The 23,880-nt window shown below is 47.8% G+C and overlaps 1 protein-coding gene across 3 annotated transcripts; it reads right to left on the reverse strand.

Annotated features, from left to right (window-relative positions):
- Window positions 1-6,344: 6,344 nt before the first annotated feature.
- Window positions 6,345-21,373, reverse strand: FGF16 (fibroblast growth factor 16). Of its 3 annotated transcripts, XR_015745045.1 has the most exons (5): window positions 21,016-21,373; window positions 12,022-12,125; window positions 9,088-9,975; window positions 8,718-8,815; window positions 6,345-7,255 (listed from the first exon to the last, which is right to left on the reverse strand). XR_015745045.1 is itself a non-coding variant. In XM_087940891.1 (3 exons), the coding sequence occupies exons 1-3, from the start codon at window positions 21,281-21,283 to the stop codon at window positions 9,730-9,732; spliced, it is 615 nt and encodes a 204-aa protein (XP_087797017.1). In that variant the 5' UTR covers window positions 21,284-21,373; the 3' UTR covers window positions 8,819-9,729. The 3 variants fall into 3 exon arrangements, 2 of the variants coding, with proteins under 2 accessions (XP_087797017.1, XP_026558943.1); XM_087940891.1 differs by lacking the exons at window positions 6,345-7,255; window positions 8,718-8,815 and having other exon boundaries at window positions 8,819-9,972; XM_026703158.2 differs by lacking the exons at window positions 6,345-7,255; window positions 8,718-8,815 and having other exon boundaries at window positions 8,819-9,975.
- Window positions 21,374-23,880: the final 2,507 nt, after the last annotated feature.

Raw genomic sequence — 23,880 nt, forward strand, 5'->3', positions numbered from 1 at the left:
TGCATTAGCACTATAGTTCTATTGGGTCTGTGGCTCCTGGAGAGCTTTTCAGTTATTTGGAAGTCTGTTCATGTTTTTTTCTTTTCCAGGTGCCCCCTTGAAACACTTACAGTGGATATTCTCTGCCTGATGCTCTTAAGAGATCTTGGGTTCTACCAGCGATAGAGAAATGTACTTTAGGAAGGTACATAGGCAGGTTTTCAAAATACAGGTTAAGAGTCCCTGCAAATTTTACTCCACTGGTCATTGCCAGCTTCAGAGTATGGTGCTCCAAGGTCATTGAGCCAGCACTGTCCAAAGACATTTCTGTGGTCACTTGATCAACATGTCACAGAGCGCTGTTACCTTCCCACCAGAGTGGTACCTGTTTACTCACATTTGCTTGTGTTTGAATTGCTAGTTTGACGGGAGCCACGTCAAGTAACGGGAATTCAGCCTGTTTTGTGACGCTCGGATCTCAAACCTGGGCTGCTGACTTTCTAGATACACCCAGTATTTTACCCACTACCGATCTTCTAAAAAGTTCTAATACTTTTGGGGGGTGGGATTGCTTGTAATGCTCTTGCATTATCCAATAGGCTTGATTGCATGATCCACACATCCACACACACACACACCAATCCTGGGTGCGGGCAAAAGCCCAGATAGTGGTGGTGCAGTGATTAGAATGCAGAACTGCTGGCTACTTCAGCTGCCTGCAAACCATTTGGCAGTTTGAATCTCACCAGGCTCAAGGTTGACTCGGCCTTCCCTCCTTCCAAAGTGGTTAAAAATGAGAAGCCAGTTTGGGGGTAAGAAGAGGCTGACTCTGTAAATCGCTTAGAGAGGGCTGGAAAGCACTGTAATTCGGCATATAAGTCTTAAGTGCTAGTGCTAGTTGATGGTGCCTCTTCTGAATTTCTCACTGGAACAAGGTTAAGCATAGAAATGTTTCACCAAGGCCAATGCAACAGAAGGTGCATTTAACTTTGGCTAAGAAATATGGTTAACGTCCTGACACATTGTCAGAGCCTGTGTTTCCCCACTAAAGCCTGTACAAGTAGTCCTCAACTTATGTCCACAATTGAGCCCAAAATTTATATTAAGTGAGAAATTTATCCCATTTTGTGACTTTTCTTGCCACATTCATTAAGTGAATCAATGTGGTTCTTAAATTAGCAACACGGTTGTTAAGTGATTTTTATTTCCTCATTGACTTTGCTCGTCAGACGGGGAGAACATGATCCCAGGGCACTGCAAGCATCATAAATGTCAATCCCATGATCATGGGGCTGCTGCCACAGTCACAAGTGTGAAAAACGGCCAGAAGTCGCTTTTTCAGTGCCATTGTCACTTTGAAAGGTCACTAAATGAACTGTTCTAAGTTGACAGCTACCTATATTATGGAGAGCTGCTGATACTTGCCTCCTCTCTGCATCCTTGCTCAGGAGGAGGGCGCAGGTGTTTCCCAGGCAAACAGCATTTAGCCCTCTGTAATCCATGCACAGGCAAAGTGTCCCACCCTCCTTTCCACAAAGGGGCTGCTTACTATCCGTGGTCGGGCCGGTTGAATGAACCCACGGGCAAGGTTTTTGTCAATGAACCCCCACAATTCATCTACCTCTCTTGGGGTCATTGAACACAGCTTCATCTTGGACAATTTAATCCCAGGTAGGATCTCTGTAGCCTCTTGACTGTGAGCGGGTAGCTCATCCACCAGCTTTTCACTGAATATCTCTCTCAAATTCCTGATACTCTTTGGGGACAAGGGGAGGTCCTTTTTCCTGTCCCTGCGCTACTGCTCCTATTTCCCACTGTGGGAAGGTTACCTTCCGAATTCTCTCTTGCTCCTGGGGAGGACGACTCGTTCGAATTTTTAGCAGTCCCCTTCTCCAGTTTACTTTAGGATTCCACTTTTTGTAGCCAAGCCACCCTAATACCAGGGGTCCTTCCGTCCCCAGGGCCACCATGAAGCTTAGAGTCTCTACTGAGTCTAAATCCCTATTTCTGTGAGTTCTGTGACGAATGCCACTCGGATGCTCCCTGCTACCCATCCATCTACCTGGCAGGATGGGATGAGGACTTTCCACCACCTCAGGCAGATTCCCAACTTCTCAACCAGGGCTTGTGCTTAACCAGGCATCCAGTGTAGCCTGAGCCTCGCAGGGCCCATAGGCTGGCTTTTAAATTGCTTTTTTTTTTTTCCCAGTGAGGGGTTCTAAAAATATGTGTTTTTACACCAATTATTCAAATCTGTTATTTTTGCAATTGTACAATGTTTGGCTTGGTTGAATATGATCATATATCCCACAAATACTGTTAACTTTATCTTCTCAAAATTACACCTGTGCTACAAAAAATAGTTTTTTCCCCCTGTATGAATCTTATCCAGCTAAGCAAAAAAACAATCCTTGCAATCATAAATAACATCAGAAAGAAATTATCTGAGTTACAAAAATGTTGAAGGGAGTTTCATCAAGCCTTGTTTTGATTCGTTCTTCGCCATCAGCCGCCAACTTGCTTCTTGGCCTCTGACATAATAATCCTCCCATTTCTCTTGTGTCTCCACTCTGCTTGCTGCCTCTGTGACCTGTTTCACACATCCCTCTATTGACTGGGCATGACAGGGTCACTGTGGTCCTTGCATTGGTTCGTCAGCGAACTTCCTTATTTCCACTGCAGTCACTTTGCACATCCGAGGTGGCTCATCTACACCTTCAGACCAACCAATCGGCACCAGCGTAGTGGATGCTCCGGCTTGACCTCTGCCCAGTGCAGGGCACCACCTTCACAGCCAGTATTAACACTTGTAGAACCTCCTCCAGTGGCCTTCAACGCCTTTCTTCTTCATGGCATACACCAGATTATCTGCAACCAGTTGAGCAGGTTTTTCTGTTTCTGAGCCTTTCTCTGGAGTCAAACGATAAAGGTATCTTCCACCCAGCTCACTGCACACAGAATAATGTTCTTCTTTGATGGTGCTGTGGAATTGCTGGTCTGAATTGTTTGCTGGGAAATTGCTGGTCTGAAAAGTTATGGTAGTTTTGTAGTTACTTAACAAGTTCATCTAAATTATATTACAGTAACCAAAATATCTTTACAGTCCCCAAACGCACTTTTGAGCAACCCTAATATTTGGAAATTGAAAGCTAAAAAATTTGACATGCCCCGATATATATAATGTTAAATAAAATTGCATTATTGAACATTTTTAGCCTGTTTCAATTAAAAAAACTTCCCAATTAAACCAAACTTCCAATTATTTGGAAAAGTAGGAGTACAAGGGCGAACTCAGTTGACCTTTCATCAAATTAGCATCTTCCAGATATTGTTATTGTCATTGTTATTGTTATAGATTTAATCTTCAATTTGATTCACAGTCTGGGATTGAAAAGTTTAATAGTTCAAGTCCTAACTTAATAATAGTTGTTGATTATTGCATAGCCAACCAGATGTTCAGACTGGGTTTGGCATTTTTATCTACTTATCGAGTCCTTACCAAGGACCTGGGATAGGCAGATCTGGATGTTTGATGGTGCTACAGATATTGTCGCAGGATGGAAGCTGTTCCAAGTAAAGCTGCCTTCTGCAATTGACTGATGGAGAATTTGTCAATGACAATAATTTTCAAATGGTGTGCCATCAAATTGCCTAAAGAAGTGGGGGAACTCTGGGAGTTTATAGACAAGAACCTAGCTAGGGGTTTTATTCAGCCAGCAAAGTCATGGATGGGTTATTGGCATTTTTGTTCACCAATTGAGTCTTTCCCAAGAACCTGGGATAAACAGATGCAGATGTTCGATGTTGTTAAAGAATATCATCACAGGATGTAAGGTATTCCAAATAAAACTGCCTTTCGCAATTGACTAGTGGTGAACTTGTCAACGCCAGTGGAGTTCAAGTGGTGCTTCAATTATCTTGGGATTGTATCCAAAGCGCCTATTACTATGTTTGCTATTACTATGTTTACTTTCATTTGCCACAGTCGCTCTATTTCTATTTGCATTCTTTGTATTTTGTTATCTTCTCTAGGATTTTCTCTTCTCTTCTGCTCGCGCTCTCTAAATACTGTCATGTCCACTATCAGGTTTTTTTTGTCTTTCTGATTGCAAATTGTTAAGTCTCGGATATAATGTGGCCGATGTCTGTTGGTCTGAATTCTAAAGTCCCAGAGCATTTCAACTTCTACGACTTTCTCTATTTTATGGTCCCACCAGTTCTTGTTGGCAGGCAAATGGTATTTCTTGCAGATCTTCCAATGCACCATTGTTGCTACTTTGGCATGCCGTTGTTTGTAGTCAGTCTCCGCTATCTTCTTGCAACAGCTAACAAGGTGATTCATTATTTTATCAGTTTCTTTGCAGAGATGGCACTTGCTATTTGTTTCTGTCATCTCATTTCTGTCATCTTTGTATGCATCTGTTCTTAAGGCAGCAATAGCATCACTTGGCTCACCAGGAGCGCAAATCTATTGTACCCTCCATATAATCGGAATGCCCCAGGTTGGAAAAAGCTGCCTGAATTACAGAACATCTCCCAAAGTATCCCAGCAGACAACTTCTAGGACAACTGAACTTTGGTGGTCATTATCTGGGAGGTGTTGGCTTTCTAAGGTTTGTTGGCGTCTGTTGGTACCTGCTTCCTTCTCCTATGACACAAGGGGCTTCAGAGAGAAAGAAGACGTTCTTCCTTTAAGGACTTTTGATGCTCATGGCCTCTTTTGGATTAAATAAAAGAACAGTCCAATAATCAAGCAACAGATCTGCGAGCGCGCCTAGAAACAACAAAGCTATAACTGAAAGCCAACATAGCTTTGTCAAAAACAGGTTATGCCAGACAAATCTTATTGCATTCTTCAATAAAGCAACTAAATTAATGGACCAGCAAAATGCTACGGACATAGTATACATGGACTTCAGTAATGACCAATTTCCCAGCAATGCCAAATCTTTTCTCCATGTTACAAATACTCCCAGGAATGTCAACTCTATTGGACATCTTTGTGTCATCAGCAAAAAGACAAACCTTACCTAGCAATCCTTCTGTTACATCACTCACAAACACTCTGGATTTAGGATTCAGCCTTGTGGTACACTCTTTGTGACAGGTCTCTGGTCAGACTGCCCCGTTAATCATCACACACTGGGATCTACCCTTGAGCCAATGTCCTGTCCACTGAATCAGCCAGTGGTTAAGTCCTAGCCTGTACAAATGTCTTATGAGCTCATTATGTGGAACTGTATCAAATGCTTTGCTAAAATCCAGATTATTGTTAATTCTTTTTAGGAAATCACATTGCTCTGGATGGACAGATACAAATTTTCTCCACCAGATTTAACAAGGAAATTGAATGAAATTGTACACAGTTGGCAGAAACCCTAATAACTTTCACAACTGTGGTTATGTAAGCCTCACAAAGGTAGTTGGGAATATTTTATCTTTAAAAAGCATGATTATATAAATCTATCAATATAGGCTAAAAAAAGTTCTATACTATGCAAAAGAATAGCTACCAGGATTAAGAGATTTCCCTGTTTTCATAATTTAATAGTAACTGTATCTCACTGATAGTAACTTTGTTTTATGCCATTCAATTAATTTTCTGCATCAGCGTATAGAAGGAAATATATTCTAACTCAATAGACAGAAATGTTTTATTTACTTTTGAGATAAGTTGTCTGCATTTGTTCTCAGAAGTTCCTTATTTTCTTTCATGAAACAAAAATTCATGAACATTTGTTTTATGGTTTCATGAACCATAAGACTATGACCAGAACTATAATACAACAAGAAAGTATGACTATCTGGTGGAAAAAAGGATGACTTAGTCTTACAGTAGTTGTGTTTCATCTAGTGGATATTGACTGGATATTGCAATATTACATTTATGTATCCTGTATTACATTTATCCAACTGATCAAATTAGAATCAAGACATAAAAGGTAAGTGAGGAACATCTTCAAGTGTCGTTGAACAAAAGCTGTTCATTTGCTATCATGGATTTAAAAGTTGCCATAAATCCATTACAGATTTTCAAGAGATGCTTGTGGCATTTGCTGTGTATGGGAATTACATTTACGGTTTAACAAAGATCTAAAACGTGATTAAAGAGGAATTTGGAGGTCCATTTAGGGCAGGCACTTCCAGCTGGAACCCTTCTGTGTCTGCTGCCTAAGGACTCGTTGATTACCTCCGGAGCTGCAATGCCAAAGCCTTTTTGTACATTTCGTACACTTTCGCAGAGTCCCTAGCGGGCTGAAAATGGAGCATATCCTGATATACCATTAAATGTGCATTTATCAAACTTTAAAAAGTAAGTTACAGTGAAACAAAGCCATTTCATTCAAGTTGCCAAGCCAGGAGCCTTTTTCATTAACCTAAATATCAACGGTTGGTTTTATTGCTGGGTTCACACGCATCATACGTTTCCCTTTGAAACAAAGTCTGCTCTGGAGCACAGGAGAGGTGGAAGATCCAGATCCAGATAATCAGAGTTGGAAGGGACCTTGTAGGTCATCTAGTCCAACCCCCCTGCCTAAGCAGGAGACCCTACACCATTTCTGACAAATGGCAGTCCAGTCTCTTCTTGAAAGTCTCCAGTGATGGCAAGTGCCAACTTCTGTTCCATTGGTTGATTGTTCTCACTGTCAGAAAGTTTCTCCTTATTTTCAGGTTAAATCTCCCTTTGTTCAGTTTTCATCCATTATTCCTTGTCTGGCCTTTGGGTGCTTTGGAAAATAGCTTGACCCCTTCCTCCTCTCTGTGGCAGCCCCTCAAATACTGGAAGGCTGCTCTCCTGTCTCCCCTGGTCCTTCTCTTCCCTAGACTAGCCAGGCCCAGTTCCTATAACAGTTCATCATATGTTTTAGTTTCCAGTCTCTGGGAAGAGATCTGCTCCACCCTCAGGATCTCCTTATATGGCATGACCACCCAGGCCCTGCTGGGGCCCGGAGATTATTTGAGTAAAGCCAGGATTTTTCGTGATCTTTTTGAAGGGTGTCTGAGATTTTGCCTAGTCTATTCTAGATCCTCTACTAAGGTGTTGGGAGTGTTTCTTATCTCAAAATGTGGGGAAATGAGATGGTTCCTATATTAAAGATCATGGTCAGAGGTCCAGTGGGAGCATCCATATTATGACAAAGGATCAAAACAATTTAGGCCATGCTCTTACACAGGACTATTACTGTCCAAACGCAGGAGGGCTGGCCAGGCCCCAAGTGAAACCTTTAATTCAGCATTTATAAAAGTTGGGTGTGCTTCTCTGCAGATCTTCCCCCTGAGAGGAATAAGTGGAAGTTTAAAGGTAAAAAAATAAACACAGATGTAACGAATTATTTACAGGACACTAGATAATGTTTTAGGCAACGAAAAAAAAACATTATTTCATCTTGACCCCAGAATTCCCACAGTCCTTTTTAGGGATATCGTCAAAGTGGAAAACAAGCAGAATTCTCGATCGTATTCAAGGAGAGATTTTCTTAGTTGGCCTTTTCCAGAGGGGTGTGAGATTTCAGTCTCCTATTTCTTTCTTTCAGTAAGTACGACTGAAGGCTGTGATGATGCAAAGACAATGGTAATCCATCTGAACGACTCCCAATCAAAAAAGATAAGACCACAGTCTCAGTTGGGACACCACATTTGAACCACTTAATTCTGTTAACAGTCAAAAAATAACTAGGGATTCATAATTTGGTAAGAAAATAGTTACATGCCCGGGGCCCAGATTGAAATCTAAAACTCTTCTAAAAATGATTATACAAATCTTTCTTGGCATGTTTATATTGTTTTTTTGGCAATGACACAATGGCAGTTTGCCTCCTCCTGGTTTGTTTTTGCCTTCTCAGTTTAGCCGACAGCCCGTTTTTCCCTAGAGCAGAATTTTTCAATCTTGGCATCATTAAGTTGCGAGGACTTCAACTCCTAAAACTGAATTCTGGAAACGAAAGTCCATACGTCTCAAAGTTGCCAAGGTTGAAAAATCGCCTCCCAATCCACGCCAAGCCAGTCGCCTCCTACTTAGCATCCAAACCCAACTTAGGGCAGCCTAGGAGAGGCTGTCTTTCCTTGTTCGCTTCACCCACACGATGGGTAGAAGAGAACATCAGGATGGAAGAGGCATCCTGAGCAAAGTGATGTCCAGGCGCCAATCATCCAATCATGGGGTATATGGGTTCTATTTGGTCTTGTCCTCGTCAGTCTAAGACTGGTATCAAGAAGAACGTTGGGACAGTGGAGTCCAAACACTGATCTCGATTCTTCATTTTGAAAAAAAGTGGGGCCTGTTGTAGAAATGCAGTCCTGGTGACGTGTTATAGGAGGAAAAATTCTTCATAGAAAATGTCACACTAGCTTGTGATTTGCCATCTTTCAGGTCAGGATTCCAGGATCCCACCAGCCTCACCAGTTTAGCATGCTGGGAACTGCAATCCAGTACCACACAGGGAAGCTCTAGGTTCCCCTTCATGTTCTCAGGTTGTGAAAATGCCCCAATTGTTAACCTGGAGAAAACCAGGACTTTTTTTTTTCCCTTAGAGGGGCAAATTTTAAGCAGCTCAAAAACAGATTTCCTATAGGAGGGGAATGGATTTGCCACAAATTTAATAATTCAATTTTGGCTACAATTCTAATCTCGCCTCTTTGGGTGTAAGCATAGCAACTGAATGGGGTTATTTGGGCAGACAATCCAACCACTATAGAAGCACCCACCAAGTGTATTTCTGCCTCTCTCCATCACTTACCCATAGGATGTTTTCTGTAATTGTAGGTCTGTTTCCACCTTCATGGTTTTAAATCTTAAATTATGAATCGCTATGATTACAATAAATTAATAAGCCACCTGCAATATATAAAGACATTTTATTGCTAATAAAGCTCTTTAAAGTCCCCCCTCTTTGGCCTACATTAGTAGGACCTTATTCTTTCTGAAGAAAGTTGAATCATAATATCTCTCATTTTAAAAATAATATATATATATATATATATATATGTATGTATGTATGAAATAAATAAATATATAAAATAAATATACAATATACACTTTATAAATAGATTTGTCCTTATGAACAGTATTGTGTTTACATCATAAAAATGCTCGTTCTTTGACCTCACCGCCTCCTCTCTACTATCAGACTCCAACGGAAGGAAATGCACAGGGGTCCAAGTGTGTGCTTGCACAAATAAAGCCACATTCACACACACCTTCCTGAGGAGCCAGATATCCAATAGATTTGGATTCTCCACTTTACTACCAGGCAAGTCCCCGAGTTCTCAGATTTCAGATCACCAACATCTGGCAAGTTGCAAAGAGCTAGTTTAGCAAGCAAACTTTCCAAGCTTTTGAGCAGAATGCAAATCATTTCTGAATTCTTCTGTGCCTGGTTCCATGGCTTAGGATCAATGTGGCTGGTGGTTGTCGAACGCAATCTCTTTTGCTCAGGGTGTTCTGCTTCCTCTTCCTAGCCCACCAAATTGAACATGTAATTAGAAAGTGATCCTATATAGGGTTCCAGGCTCTGCCCAATCCTGTCGCGCTCCCTGCAGATGGAATCCATCCTTGTTACATCCTTCTTTGAAAGCCAAGAGGCTCCAGGCGAGGCCTTCTCTACGTGTTAAATAGGCTTGCAGAAGAGATGAAATGCGTAGGCTTATAGCGCTCCAGCAAAAACTTTGGAAATCCAGCTGCATGCATGTATGTATGTTCCACAATCGTGTGGCTTCACCCTCTCATTTGTTCTCAAGCTGCAGGGAGTATCACCTGTAGCGCAGAAGGTCTCTATACACAGCAGGTATCTTAGCAGGATCTACCGGCCTGGGTAAAAAATGAGTAAATTTTTGGTGTCTCTTAGTCCTGAATCCTTCTCTGGGAGACCCGTCTTTGTTCAAAGCAATGTAATACTGCCGTTCAGAGTCCGTGTGCTTGTAGAGGGTCGAGGCGTAGGTGTTATACCAGTTTTCTTCGAATTGTTCGCGGAAAACACACTCCCGTGTGAGCTTCTTCTGTGTGAGCAGGAGGTGGGAAGGAAAAAAAAAACAAGAGACATGAAAAACAATCCTGGTAGAGGACGGGACAAAAAATCCCCCTGACTCCACCCAAGGACGACTAGTAACTACGATTGAGTGGCTTCTATCTTGCCCTCCTTCCTTCCAAAGAGGATCAAGGTGGAGGGTGACATTTTCTCGTTCTCTTGTTCACCAGAGCTTCTTGCATTAGGGCTGATCATTGTATCTGCGTGATTGTTTATATTCTATTCCAGCTTGTTTTATACTGGACATTGACCAAAATAGCCTGGCTCCCCTGAACAGATCCTGGATTTTCCCCTGGGTGAATTGATTTCCAACCCCTCCCCACTTTTTTTTTTTTGGTTTTTCAGGACCCTTAAAAACAGGAGGGTGGGTGTGGTGTCATTTGCCTTCAGACTCTCACGATATAAACAGGTGCTTGTTGCCTTCTTGAAATGTAAAGTTGGAGCTGCCGGTGGGATGTGAACCTCATGTCCTAGTCCTGCTCTCAGCATAAACCTTAGGATTTATTCTCTGCCATTTGCCAACTCAACACTAAAACATGGGACATCAGACCTCACTACTCCACCTGACCTTCTAGAGCAGGCATGGTCTCTGCTGAATGGGTGGGAGTCAAATTCCACCCCTCCAGGGCATGGCCATCCATGGGCCAGAAGAGAGAGAAGCTCCAGAGGAATCTTGGAATTGGCTGCTCAGTAATACCCTTCTTGGCTAGGTCAGGGCTGGTGTTCCTTAGGACCAGAAGGCACCAACGAAAACGAGAAAGTGGACATGACCCCCATCAAAGAAGCCTCATCTGGAGAAGCCATGTCAAGGGGTCCCTTGTTGGGAGGAAAGGAAGCTGAGGTGGTTTCTCGACTGAGCAACCCTGCGCCGAGGGGAGGACTGAGGGTCAGACACCACCTCCAACTTGGCACCCTGTTAATCTCTCCTGCCAAAAGATACCCCAGAAGGAGCAGGAGGGAGATGGGGACGATGCTTGCTCACAGTCAAGGGGCCAAATCTCTTTGGGTTGTTAACTTCTCTTGTTTTGAAGCCGTGTGACCCTCGGGGCGCACAGGGGCGGTAGCGGTTGCCACTAATGCTGTAATACCCAAGTGGGAAGGCTCGTTTTAGGCCCTTTGGGATTAGGGTGGGGCATTTCTGTAGTGGGTTCCCCTAAACCCTCCAAAGCAAAATAAAACAATGAACTGATTTACGATGGTGGTTGGGTTTTTAAGAAGAAAAGGATGCTACTCAGAGAGTTTCCTCTTATTAGAACTTTTGGCTAAACTGTAATTTCGTGATTTAAACCTTATACTATTTGTGAATTTACTGGTGTTATAACTTCAGACAGACATTTAACATAGTTTACGGTATTATCTGGATACGTGTCCCTTTGTCTGATGACTATTCCTTGCTTGTAAGGCTTGTAAATATAGCAATAAATCGTTCCAATTTGTCTGAATTTAAGTTATTTACAGCCAATTTAATTCCCACTTAATTCGGTTAATATGTTCTATGCAGGTACAAATACTGTCTGCATTCCTCTGAAATTCAAATATATATTTTTGCTGGAGGCATGTTGGAGATGGCATTTATGCTCTCACGAATCCCCCATTTGCTACCGAAGTTCCCTGTGGAAGATCCTTCTTGGACTAGGAAGCTCCCTCAATTAGCACCCTTCTCCCCACAGTACTTTCATGGGAAGATGCGGCTCAAAGTCCTGCCTTTCAGACAAGGTGAGACTGAAAGGAGTTACATCATCTCCGTTGTAGCTCCGGACCTTTGCAGTTCAGTCTGGAATTCTTGTTTGCAATTTTAATCTTGGTTTTTGCTATCTATTCCCTTTCTCCTTCTCAAGAGAAGGTTGCCTGCAGCTAATGGCTCTTGCTAGGGCCATAAGCACACCAGCTGTCCTATCGCTTAGAATCCAGGTACTCGTCCAAATGCCCAACAGATCAAGGTCATTTAAGGAAGGAAGGTCATTCTGAATTACATCAAATTCTGATAAAGTCAGAAGGTTGTAGGAATTACACTTACCGATCCATAGAGCTCTCCTCTCTCATTCATTCCAAGATAAAGGCCAGAATCCACTCCACGGATACTAACCAGTCCTACTGCCAAACTTATAAACTCCAAAATTCCTTTAAAAAGATTTTTAAAAAAACCAGAGTTACTATACTTGACGAATGAAAAAGGGAGAAAAAAACTTCAATCTTCTTGAGCAACAAACTTTCCAAGCTGTATCTATCTCCTTGGAGATCTTACAGACCCAGCCCTCCTCAAGGGTGCACCGTCCTTTCACCTGGGAAACCTTTTATATGCAAAGAGGGAAGGAGGCACCCCAGAGGGCGGCAATGCATTCAACTCCTTGACATTCAAGAAAGGATCAATCCCATTTGCACCAGGCTTGGCAGGCACCAGTCTGAGCATTCAGCAAACATCAGGGCCGGGCGGGCGGGCGGGGCTGAGTATTTGAAGAAATGAAACCCAGGACAGGCTAACATATATACTTTTGTACAAACCCATCCCTAGATAACCAGACCCTCAAATTATAAATCAAAATGAAAAAAGTGCCACTCACGGATAAGCCAACCTGCAATTTTTCAGGATGTTTTGATCAAAAAAATTGAGATTTGGCCTATTTGCTGATATAAATGTGAATATATACTGAAACCAAAGCATTCTACCCAGCTCTCTTTTCAGCAGTGAAATACAAAGAGGAGCCATGGATCTCTTCACCGGAGGAAATATCTACCGGTCTACTACCCTGTTCCTCCAACCCTGTTTGTAGACTACTGAAAAAGCCCTGACCTTACAGACAATAGAGAATCTCAACCCAGGAACGAAATGACTAAACTTTGAGTTAAGAAATGAGTTTACCATCATGTCAAGGGCCAATAAAGAACACCTGACTGTGAAAGCATCTAACTATATCAATGGAAGCTCATCATGGGCCAACTCCGGAAAAATTGGCGAAGGAGATGATTGTTCAAAGAGTAAAACGAGGAAGCATCCATTTATTTGTAGAGCTTCCAGGATGTCCAACCTTTCTTGAGACCATAATTAGATTTACATTCCCACCTTCCTTTTGCAAGCTCCGAGTACTACTTGGAAGGGCTTAATAATGCAAAATACTTCAGGAGATATACGACAAGGCTTTCCAATTCATGAGGCAATCACAAGAATCCTTGCGCAAACAAGGACACCATCAGGCTAAATGCATCCTTATTCTGACCTCATTCCAAAGCACCCTTTTGACTTTAAACCCTGACTGCGCTTGCCTTGCTGTCTTGGAACAGCTCCGATACCCGAGTTGTCTTGTTTCACAGAGAGACCTCCTGTCTTTCAACAAGCATCAAAGCGTTTGTGTTTGTGGGCCCACTAGAAAGCAGAGCTGAACGTCACCTCTGAAGGCATGAAGGAACTTGGGGGCACAAGGAAATGTCCACATAGTACCTTGTCTCCAGTTCTGGCAGCCCCTGCACCTGGTCCACAGAGAGCCCACCTGAACGGCAGTTTCAAAATCCTATCCCGGCACTGTAGGATACGTTGACAATGTGCGATCCTGGGAAAAGGTGCAGCTGCTTTAAGGAGCTGTGGATGGATGGGGCGGCCTCTGTTCCTTCATGCTCTGAAGCACTCCTTGGCTTCTGAAACTGAAGCACTGCGGAGTCCAACTCCTGAAGAGCTGGACTTCCCTACCTTCTATCAAACCTGGCTCCTCTTGCGGGACTGAACAGCATAACCTGAACCCATATCGGATGGTGCCCAGAGAAGGAGCCCCAAGCCTGCTCCCTCAATTACTGGGAGCATTTTTTGGATTGTTTCTGAAAAGTTTTCCTTCAAGAAACCTATACAAGCACAAACACACACACATCCATCCATCCAATTTCCACATCCCTCCATCCAATTTCTTCTCCATTTTTCCTGAAATTGTTCAGGGCAACGTTGGTCTGTTCAGCCTGTATTGTAACTTGCTCCAAGTTTTGGGGAGGTTCTGAAGGTCCTAATCCAAATCCACTGAGAAATCGGAGTCGGCTTCATTCATTGCCAACCTCGGTGACTGCGGCTGCAGATCCCAATGGGAGAATGTCACACCCACAAGAGGCTTCAGGGGAAGGAAGGAAAACGGGAGTCCCTCTTTTTTCTGCAGTCCAAAAAGCTCCAGCCGGGGATTGTGGTGGGGTGACCAAAGCGCTTCACCTGGTTGGACATCAAAAACAGGCCGAGCTCCAACAGCACCATCACGGCCGCCATCTTGACTTTTTTGACCACACCCTGCAGACACCCTGGAGGCCAAGGCCGACTCCCAGGGGTTTGCAGCATTGGACAGCCAAACTGAGTCAGCTTGGGGGCCTTTTGAGAGCTTTAGTTCTCTCGTTTTTGCAGCTCTGGGCGTGGCTGTTGGGCGAGGATCAAGAATCCACTTTCTCGGGGTTTCAAAGGCAGCGGGTGACTGAACGGGGTTTGTTTTCCAGCCCTCCCGGCTCTTCCCTCCCGCAGCCGGCGACGGCATTTCTGCCTTGGAGCCCCTCCAGATTGGCTTCTGGAATTCCTGAGGCCTGGAAAGCCCGAATCTCTCCCAGCTTCCCCCACAGCTGCCAGGCATTGTCCTGGCACGAAGACAATCGCTTTGTGACGACTTCAGCCGGCCGGCCGCTTGCACCTGTCTCTTCTCCTCGTAGTAGGAGCCGGGAGGGGGAGGCCCTGGCCGGGGGGCTCCTGAACAAGCTGGAGGTTGTACTCAGATCTGCAGAGCTAAACTTTCAACACCCATCCCCCACCCAACAGCTGCTTGGAAACAGGTGCACAGGGGCTGCCTATTAACGCAGGGGGGGGGGGCCTTGTTGGAGGGGAGAATCTTCCCAGCCGCAGAGGGGCTGCAGGAGAAAAGAGGAGCTCAAACACAGGGTCCCATAGCCCCCCCCTCCCGCCCTCTCCCCACCCCCAAGGATCAGGACTGCAGCAATCTCAGAAATTCTCGTCCCAAGCAAGAACTTGGGCTCTCAGGCAAAAAGAGGGAATCCAGACCAGCTCTGGTGCAAAGCCCCTTCTGTGCACGGAAGAGAAGCTCAAGGCAGCATGAGCAACATGGATACACAAGCACACACACACACACACACCAAACGTGTTCCAAGAAACTTGCTCCTCTGTTTCAAAGTCCCTCACCAGCCGCCTCGATCACCCGCTGCCTTTGAAGGCCTGCCAGGAGAAAGGCACGGAGGAGGGGTCTCTCCGTGCTGAGTCACACAGGAGCTCATCTTGGCCAAAGCACCTCCTTGCTCAACGCTCCTTTCTGCTGTCAACACTCCAGGTGAGCTCAGCTTCAGCCTTTCTCCTCACAGAATGGAGAGCCTCGCAGGGCTGTTGTATGTTTATGCCTTGTAGTGTTACAAGGCAGAGACACGTAACTGCTACCAAACCACCTGGCCCGCTTCTGCTTCCACCACCACCGCTTGAAGTTCCCTAAGAGGACTTGCCCAGAGACAACCAAGCGTCCCGTCTTTTCACTTGGGTTTTGGGACCTTCCCTCCACTTCCCCCTCCAGGAGAGGCAACTCTGTCCTCCAACAACGGGGCAAGGGTGGCCACCAGAAAGGCCACAATAAGAAGAGGGCAACTTCACCCCAGCTTCTATCTTCTCAATCTGTCTTCTGTCCAAGCAACAATTACCCATTTCAAAGATCTGCCCACCATTAATATTTTGGGGACAGCTTCTTCCTGGTTTTCTAACACAATCAGCCTGTCCTGTTAAAAAACATTTGCTCAAAAAAGCCTGCGTTAACCAGCAACAGAACTTTCTGTTTAAAACATGGATGGGAAAAAAATAACAACCAGGAGGGCTGCAATGCACATTTCTCGGAGCTCCTTCCAAAGAGGGCAACGCATGGCTGCCATGTTCCCAACTATGGCACATTGCATCTCCCACTGCAGAAGCTGGGACTGGCCAGGATAATGTGGCTTAGCGGCCCCAGGAAAGATTCACTGGCCACAGACCTCGGGTTCAATGGCTGCCTTCTTGGAGAGGTTGGGAAAAACAGCATCTGAATCCCTGCAGAGCTTTGGCAGTCCCTGATCTGACAGAGACAGAGCCCAAAATATAGGGAGTCCTCAACTTATGGCAGGGCGTTCAGCAATATTCAAAATGGCAACAGACCTCCCTGGGGATACCTGTAAGTTCTAATGGTCACCTTCCCTCCCTCCCAGTCACATGACTGCACTTGGGTTTTTGGCAACTGGCCTGCATTTATGGCCATTTGTAATGTTCCAGTTATGTGACCATGTTTTACAGTGCCAAAAGCCACTGTTTAACAGATTAACAGAGTTGGAAGGGACTTTGTAGGTCATCTAGTCCAACCCCCACCCAAGCAGGAGACCCTACGCCATTTGTGACAGGTGGCAGTCTAGTCTCTTCTTGAAAGCTTCCAAGGATGATGCTCCCACAACTTTTGAGGGCAACTTCTGTTCCATCGGTTGATTGCTCTCACTGTCAGAAAGTTTCTCCTTATTTCCAGGTTGAATCTCCCCTTGTTCAGTTTTCGTCCATTATTCCTTGTCTGGCCTTTGGGTGCTTGGAGAATAGATTGACCCCTTCCTCCTCTCTGTGGCCACCCCTCAAATATTGGAAGACCTCTATCCTGTCTCCCCTGGACCTTCTCTTCACCAGACTAGCCAAGCCCAGTTCCTGCAAGCGTTCTTCATATGTTTTAGCCTCCACAGCAAACCTAGTTCACTTAAAGTGGTGTTTACTTCACAACTGTTGCAGTGACTTTATGGCCACTGTTTCGTTTAACAAGCACCACAAAAAAGGTCATAAAATCGGGTCAGTCACATGGGTGACCTGATTTATAACTGTCATGAGTTAGGGGCAGGTTCCATTGCAGTCATAACTTGAGGAGTACCTATAATTTTCTCTCATTATTAGTTCCTTCTTTTCCCACTTGCCTTCTTTTCAGGGTAGCTGCCCCCGCTGCCTCTCAAGGAAACGCTCCCACCTGTGCAGGATGGCATTCCTTGACCACCTGCAGGAGGTGTCTGCACAGCCCCTTCCCACTGAGTCTTCCATTAGACTGGCAGCATTCAAAAGGACTGAAGGATTCCCTGAGAACCTGAGAGTTTGTGTTTACAGGATATGAAATGCAGGATTGCAACGTAATTGTAACATTCTTTTGCATTGCATGAAAAGGTACATTAACGGCTTCCTCACTGGGTTTTCATGCTGAGAAAGGTTGCTTGGATAGCTCAAGTTTGAAGACCATATAGATAACCCTGAACAGATTTTGTTTCCAAGCTGTTCTGGAGCTGTTCTATTTTAAAATAGCAGAATTTACACCTGGATTGCAATCAACTACATAATGTTGTCTTGTTGACAAGATCAGAGCAGCGTCACAATCTGAGACGCTCCTCCGAGTGCAACGAAACTCTTGGAATGAGGCTGGCTGGAAATGAGACATTCACGCCTCTTCCTTAACAGTTGCAACCGGTGTTCAATCTGTTCAGGTTGGCGCTAATGTCCTGCACACAGTTGGGGGCTGCACAGAAATCCTGTACCCCCCCGCTGGGAGAACAGATTAAGAATCAGGCTCGCTTGGTGGACCCTTCCGCCATTGGGATCTAGCCATTGAGAAGGCATTTTGTGGGACTCGTTTTCCCCCACAACCCCTAAGGTTTCCAACCTATATGCATATGCCTCCCGAGAACATCTCCAGAACACCAACCAGAAAAAAATATCAATGAGAGCCAGTTTGGTCCAGTGGTTAAGCCACTAGGCTAGAAAGCAAGAACCTATGAGTTCAAGTCCTGCCTTGGCCATGAAAGCTGACCAGGTGACCTTGGGCCAGCCACTCTCTCTTTGCCCACCCACCCACCCCCACAGGGTGGTTGCTGTGGGGAAAATAGGAGGTAGACGGTGTGTTGGATATGTTCACCCCCTTGGAAAAAACCCCCCCTATAATGATGAGATATAAATAAAATCGTGGCAGAAAAACTCCATTAAGGCGGCTTGGCCACCATTTCCCTTCCAATAGAGAGGAAGTTAGCAGTAGTCAGATCACACCTAGCATTTCTAGACATTGCAAGCAAGAACGTTAGCGCATTGGAGCACGTCAGAGGAGAGTAAGCCGGAGGAAACGGAGGAAAAGCGGGAGAGGAACAGAGAGAGGTTGGGTATGCCTGGAGAACAGACTCTGGGGAGCCTCCTTCAAGGACCTGGAAGGCTGAGATGGAGACGGAAGGGCAGAATTGCTCAGAGCTGTTCCTCAGATGGGACCAGAGACAAGGCGGTTGGCCTCCTTCGAACGCTCCTTGTGATCTTTCCCTAAACTAACGCTGCTCCATCACGGAACAGGCTGCCTTGGACAATGGCAGGGGCTGCTTTACAGGAGGGCTTGGGGAGACACAGCCAGGGGATCTCTGCATTGGTGGGGTTGGTGTCCAGGGCCCCTTCCGATCCTTCCAGTCTACATAACCACTTGGTTAGAAAATGATGCCGCCAGCAGCACCCCAGGTGATGCCCGGGTGACTCCATGTACCAAACCCTCTGGGACAAATGCTCCCTAGAGAGACACATCGAAATCACATATGCAGCTATGTAGAGCCACCATCTGCAGTTATATTCCTCAATTTCAGCAACTTTAAAATCGCTGGACTCGAGCTTCTAGAAATCCTCAGTTGGGGGGCTTCAAGAATGGCGGGGTTCAGCTCCCAGAGTTCCATTCTGGCTGGGAAGTTCTGGGGGCTGTGCTCCAGCCGTGGCAAAGAGAGACGCTGGCCTGTGGGGCAGCTTCTAGAGGGCCCTCTTGCTGGGTGCCGGCTTGGCCAGCCTTCTCCTCCGGCCCAGAAAGCCAGAGGGCCGGAGGCCTTTTCCCCTCTCGGTCCAACAGGGGCTGCTTGATCCTCCGCTCAGGGGCAGCTGGCTGGAGAACGACCTGTCCTGCAGTGCAGGATGAAGGCCTAATCCTGCTTCAGCATGAGGAGAAAGGGCCTCATCCATAAACAGGAGCAGCCAAAATGCTTGTTCTGAGCAGACTCAGCCTCCTCCTCAACTCGTCCGCTAGCCCGATCAGCAATTCCCTGTTACGACTCTTCCTTCTCCTCCCCCTCCTTCCACATAGTTACAATCTGTCCGTCTCCACAGAGAATCTGAACCCAGAACTGGGCAGCAACCAAGCCTAAAGGCCCAGCTGGGCGTCTCTGAGCGGCTTTCCTGGCTGGAGGGTCCCTTCCCAGGCGGCACCGTTGCCTAGGCTAACACCTGACCTACTTCCTTTCCTTAACAGATGGCTGGATCCAGGAAAGGCAAGGCAGATGGCAAGGCTTTAGCCAATCTCCTTTGAATTGTTTTGTCTGCCACCCATCCCAGTGGGAAAACTCCTTTAGGGTCAAGGGGAAGTTAGCCTGGCGGGAAACATCTGGCTTAGGCTTTTCTCCAGTTCAAACCATTCCTTCGATTCCCCAAAGGGAGCCTGAAGGTTTTCTTGGACAAGGAAAAGGGAGACAGTCTTCCCCTTGTTGACTCTCCCAAGTGGGCCCATAACGCTCTCCCCAAGTGCCAATCACACCCATTGACCTGCCCCCCCCCCCAACGTTCTGGGCCTCTGTTCTCTACAGACAAGACGGCGGCGTTATCCGAAACCAAGCTTCCTCTGAGGTAGAATGAAGAGCTACGGAAGTTCCGTCTTGTGGTCTGGTCTCCCTTGCTTGGCCGACGAGAAAACCCCGAAGGAACACCTGGAGCCTTTTCTGCAATGAATCCTCTTCCTTTGATCTACTCAAGGGGGCTGGGGGAGAGCAGAGGAGACCGGTCTGCCCGGCTCCTTTTGCCCGGCTCTTCCTCCGATTAGGAGAGACCAGGCTCCCTGTGGGAGAAGCAGCAGCTCCGAATATCCACCAGGATTTAAATCAGAAACGGTTCTCAAAGGCGGCGGCGGGAATGCAGACATTTCTCGGAGGGGGAGTTTCTTTCACAGCCCGTCTGTACCCTGCAGAAAACGGGCACGGCTGCCGCCTCCAAGCAAAGGGAAGGGAAAGCGACTGAAGGATGGAGGGGAGTTGGGACCCCGGCCCCAACGCCTTGGTCTGGGGGTAAAGCCATTCGCCTGCCTGCCCCCCTTTCTAGCTGCATTTGCTTAGGGCTGCAGGTAGGAACACTGGCTTCATCCCTCAAGGCCTGGGGAAAGCCTGCCCGGGTGGCTCGGCCCTCCGGGGCCTCCCTCACCCGCTCCTTCCTCCAGGCCTCCCCCAACACCAAAAGTGCCCCCCCCCCCGCCCCCTGGAACGAGGCAAGGCGGCCTCCGGGAAGCCCGGCTGAGGTGAACTGGGGCCCTCCGGAGCCTTTCCCTCCTCTTAGCGGCCAGTCGTTGCTCTGCGGAGCTCTCCTGCTCTGGAGCTGCCGAGCGAGCGAGAAGCGGGTCAAAGCGTCCCAACTTCCCTCCACAGCAGCCGAACCCACCTGGCCGCCAGGAGGGGAAACGCTGCGCCACAACTCGCTTCGGAGCCGCCCACCTCAGGCGCAGCGGCGGCTCTTGGAGCGGCCACCAAACAGGCCGAGTCGCCGGGCGGGGAAGCCGAAGCCACCTGGCCCTCGGAAACCGCCGGGCAGGCGCGAGGCCGGGAGCCGCCTGGGCCGTTCGCTCGGCGGCCTCGGGCAGCTGCTGCCGGCGCTTTCCGGCCCTTCTGCCTTCCCGGCAGCCCCGCGCGCCAGACCCGGGACAACCGCTGCCCCCCGAAGCGCTCGGAGGCCTGCAAGCGAAGCCCCTGAGGGGGCCGCGGCGGCCGAGGGAGCCCGCGCCCGCCTTCCGCTCTGCCGCCTTCTCCAGGCGGCTGCGACCTCCGAAGCTCCCCAGGCGAGAGGAGCGCCGCGCTGCGCCCCGCTCGGCGTCCGCCCCGTCCCTTCCCGCAGCACCTGCCGCTGCTTCTCCGGCTCCCGGGCGAGCCGCGCAAAGGCCGCCAAGGAGCTCCGGGAGGAGCCGCGCCTGGCCCGCCCGACGGGAGGCGGAGGGTCCCCGGAAAGGTCGCCGGGCGGGGGACTCACCGAAGCGGCTGTGGTCCTGCCGGGTGCCGCGCACGGTGCCGTTGGGGAAGAGCTCCAGGTGGAAGCCCATCCGGCAGTAGAGCTGCCGCCGGCGCAGGATGCCCTTCAGGTGGGCGAAGTCGGTGGGCGAGCCCCGTTGCAGCCGGCCCTCGATCTGCCCCAGCCGCTCCGTCAGGAAGCCCGGCGAGTCGGCCAGCGGCGCCGCCCCGAGGGAGCCCGGGAAGCCGTGCAGCTCCAGGGAGCCCAGGAAGCCGCCCACCTCGCCCATGGAGGCGCTCAGGCGGCCCGCGACGGCGCGCCTCCCCCGGCCCGGCCCCGGCCCGCCTGACCACCCGCGCCCGGCATCGCGCTCGCTCTGCCCGGCGGCCCAGCCGGAGGGGCCCTTATATCGCCCGCCCCGCCCGGCGCCGCCCCGCCGCGGGAGAAGGGAGGGAGGGAGGGGGCTGCCGGCCGGGAGGGGCGGGCGGGGGAGCCGTCGAAGCGCTTCGGCCTTGGGCGCAGCTCCGCCGCAGCCCATCAGCCACGCCGGGGCGGGGGTCGGGCCGGGCCGCCTTGGGCTCGCCTGCTGCGGCCGGGCGGTGCGAGGGGGCGCCGAGGCTCGTCCTGGCTCTGCCCCCGCCCCCCGAGAGCCCCGCAGGGAGCCGTGGGCGGCGGCGGCGGGGACCCTTTGCCGAGGGACCCCCGGGCGAGGCCGAGCCGGCAAGGTGGGCGCGGCGCTGTTCCCGGCTCGGCCGCCAGGCGCCGCTGTCGCTCAAGGCTCGCCCGCCCCGTCAGCCTGGCCGCTGGCCGGTAGGTTGCGGGGCGGCGAAGCTCTGCGCGTTGGACGCCGGTGGGGACGCTCAGCGCAGGCGGGGAGGGAGGCCCCGGGGAGCCTCGGCTGGGGCTGTACGTCGGGCCGTCCTGATGGGTGCGCAAATGGCCCCCCAGCGCCGTCCTGGCCAGGAGACGCTCTGCGGAAGGGCGGGGGGGTTGCTCCGAATAAGCCCCCTGGTCTCCCCCCCTCCCGCCGAGCGGCCTGGGCTGCCTGGGGGCCTTTGGGCTTTGCCCCCCTACCGCCCAAACGGAGGGGCTTCCTTGGCTGCTGCCCCCCAACCTCCCCCCCTTCACCCTCTCTCCACCTCGGCCTGCCCAACCCCCCTCCACTGCCCCCCCTCGCTGGCGACCAGGCAGCCCTCCGTGATGGGCTACCTGGGACACAGCAGGTGCCGAGATGCCGCTTCCGCCTCAGACCGGATTCCTGCCCTCCAGGACTCTCCCCTGCCCGGCTGGTCCTTCCCAGTGCTTGCCCAGAGCATCTGGCAAATAACATCTGGATTTGCCCACCCCTAGGATAGGATAGGATAAGGAATAGGATAAAGCATGGAATGGAATAGAATTGCCAGAGAACAGAGAAGAGAAGAGAAGAGAAGAGAAGAGAAGAGAGATATTTTTGTCACTTTGAATGTACACTAATCAAGATACATTAAAATGAAATTTCATTGCATTCATTATACACTACATAAAGAAGACAGAATAAATAAACACAAAATGATGCACATACCCACCTATATATTCGATGACACAGAAACAACACAGGGTAATCCGGATGTTATACACTGTACATGGCAAGCAAAACGAACCTTGCAAGTTTACCAGACGGATGGCACAAGGAACAAAATCCCTGTTACAGAATCTGGCGTCTTTCTCTGCATGGATCCAAGCCGCTGAGGCCGTCTCTGCCACCCACAGCACCCAAAACCTGTGCCTGGGTCAGTTTGTGCCACGTGCATGGAATATTAGCACAGTCTTTTAGATAACCCAGTTTGTTTGTTTGGTATAGTGATCAATTGAGCACCTAAAAGCCATGCTTTTTTTTTTTTCAGTTTTACCCTCAAATAACAAGGAGGAATAAGTTCTAATGGTTGGTTATCTCTTATAGATGCTCCCACAGAAAAAAAGTAGCATGAATTGTTCCGCTGAAGGTGGCCCACGGATAACCTGAAAAGCAGAGCAGGCTGGGTGGACGTAGCTGTCCCTGCAAATAACTCCATCCGATGTGAGAAGCAAGGCTGAAGTACCATGGTAGCTCAGTACTTGTCATCTATGTACTTCTCGCCCATGGCCTTTCATTTTATCATTATACATTTTCCCCCTGACTTTGGGTCGCTTTCCCTTGCTGTTTCCATTCTCTGCCAGCCAACACCTTGCTGAGCAAGTGGCAGTAATCTCCAATCTCCTCTTTCTCTTTGTGCTTCTAAGTTGTATAACACATGTCCGTCTTCTCAAGCCAGTTCTAAGTAAATCTATCTGTTTAGAAGCAGCTCTTCCAGCATTTGTGGAAACAATGAATAAATCTGCCAAGCGTGCCTTATACTTCGGGAAATTTCTTGCAAAAAACAACTGCAAGCTTCAACAACTTCAATTTATACTTTAATTTTATAATTTTTTTGTTTTCTCTTTTTAAATATTTCTTTTTCTTAGGCATATTTCTTAAATCTTTAATGTTCACAGTAGAAAAACAATCTTTGGTAAAAGAAAAAAGAAATATATAATTGATATAACTAATGTAAAATTATAAATTACTGTTTAATTTTATATTTAAAATTATTTAAAAGAAAAAAAAGAGAAAATAATGGAGCAAGTAAAAATGCAAAGTTGCAGGACACTGAAATTTCTTCTATAAAACAGTCTGAGCAAGAAAATTTTAAATTTTAATCTGGAAATGAAATATAAAAGCCATAAACTGTAAAATGCCATTAAAAAAGACACTAAAATAAGTAATTACTTGATAAAATCGCAGTCCTGCCTAATGACAACAAAGCAGAACAAAAGAAAAAGCCAAAATCTCTGAATGTCTCAGTATAAAAGAGTAAATTAAAAGGAAGG

The sequence above is a fragment of the Pseudonaja textilis genome, chromosome 12 (assembly GCF_049901715.1).
Source record: "Pseudonaja textilis isolate UNSWEBS1 chromosome 12, rPseTex1.2, whole genome shotgun sequence".
Classification (NCBI taxonomy): Eukaryota; Metazoa; Chordata; class Lepidosauria; order Squamata; family Elapidae; genus Pseudonaja; species Pseudonaja textilis.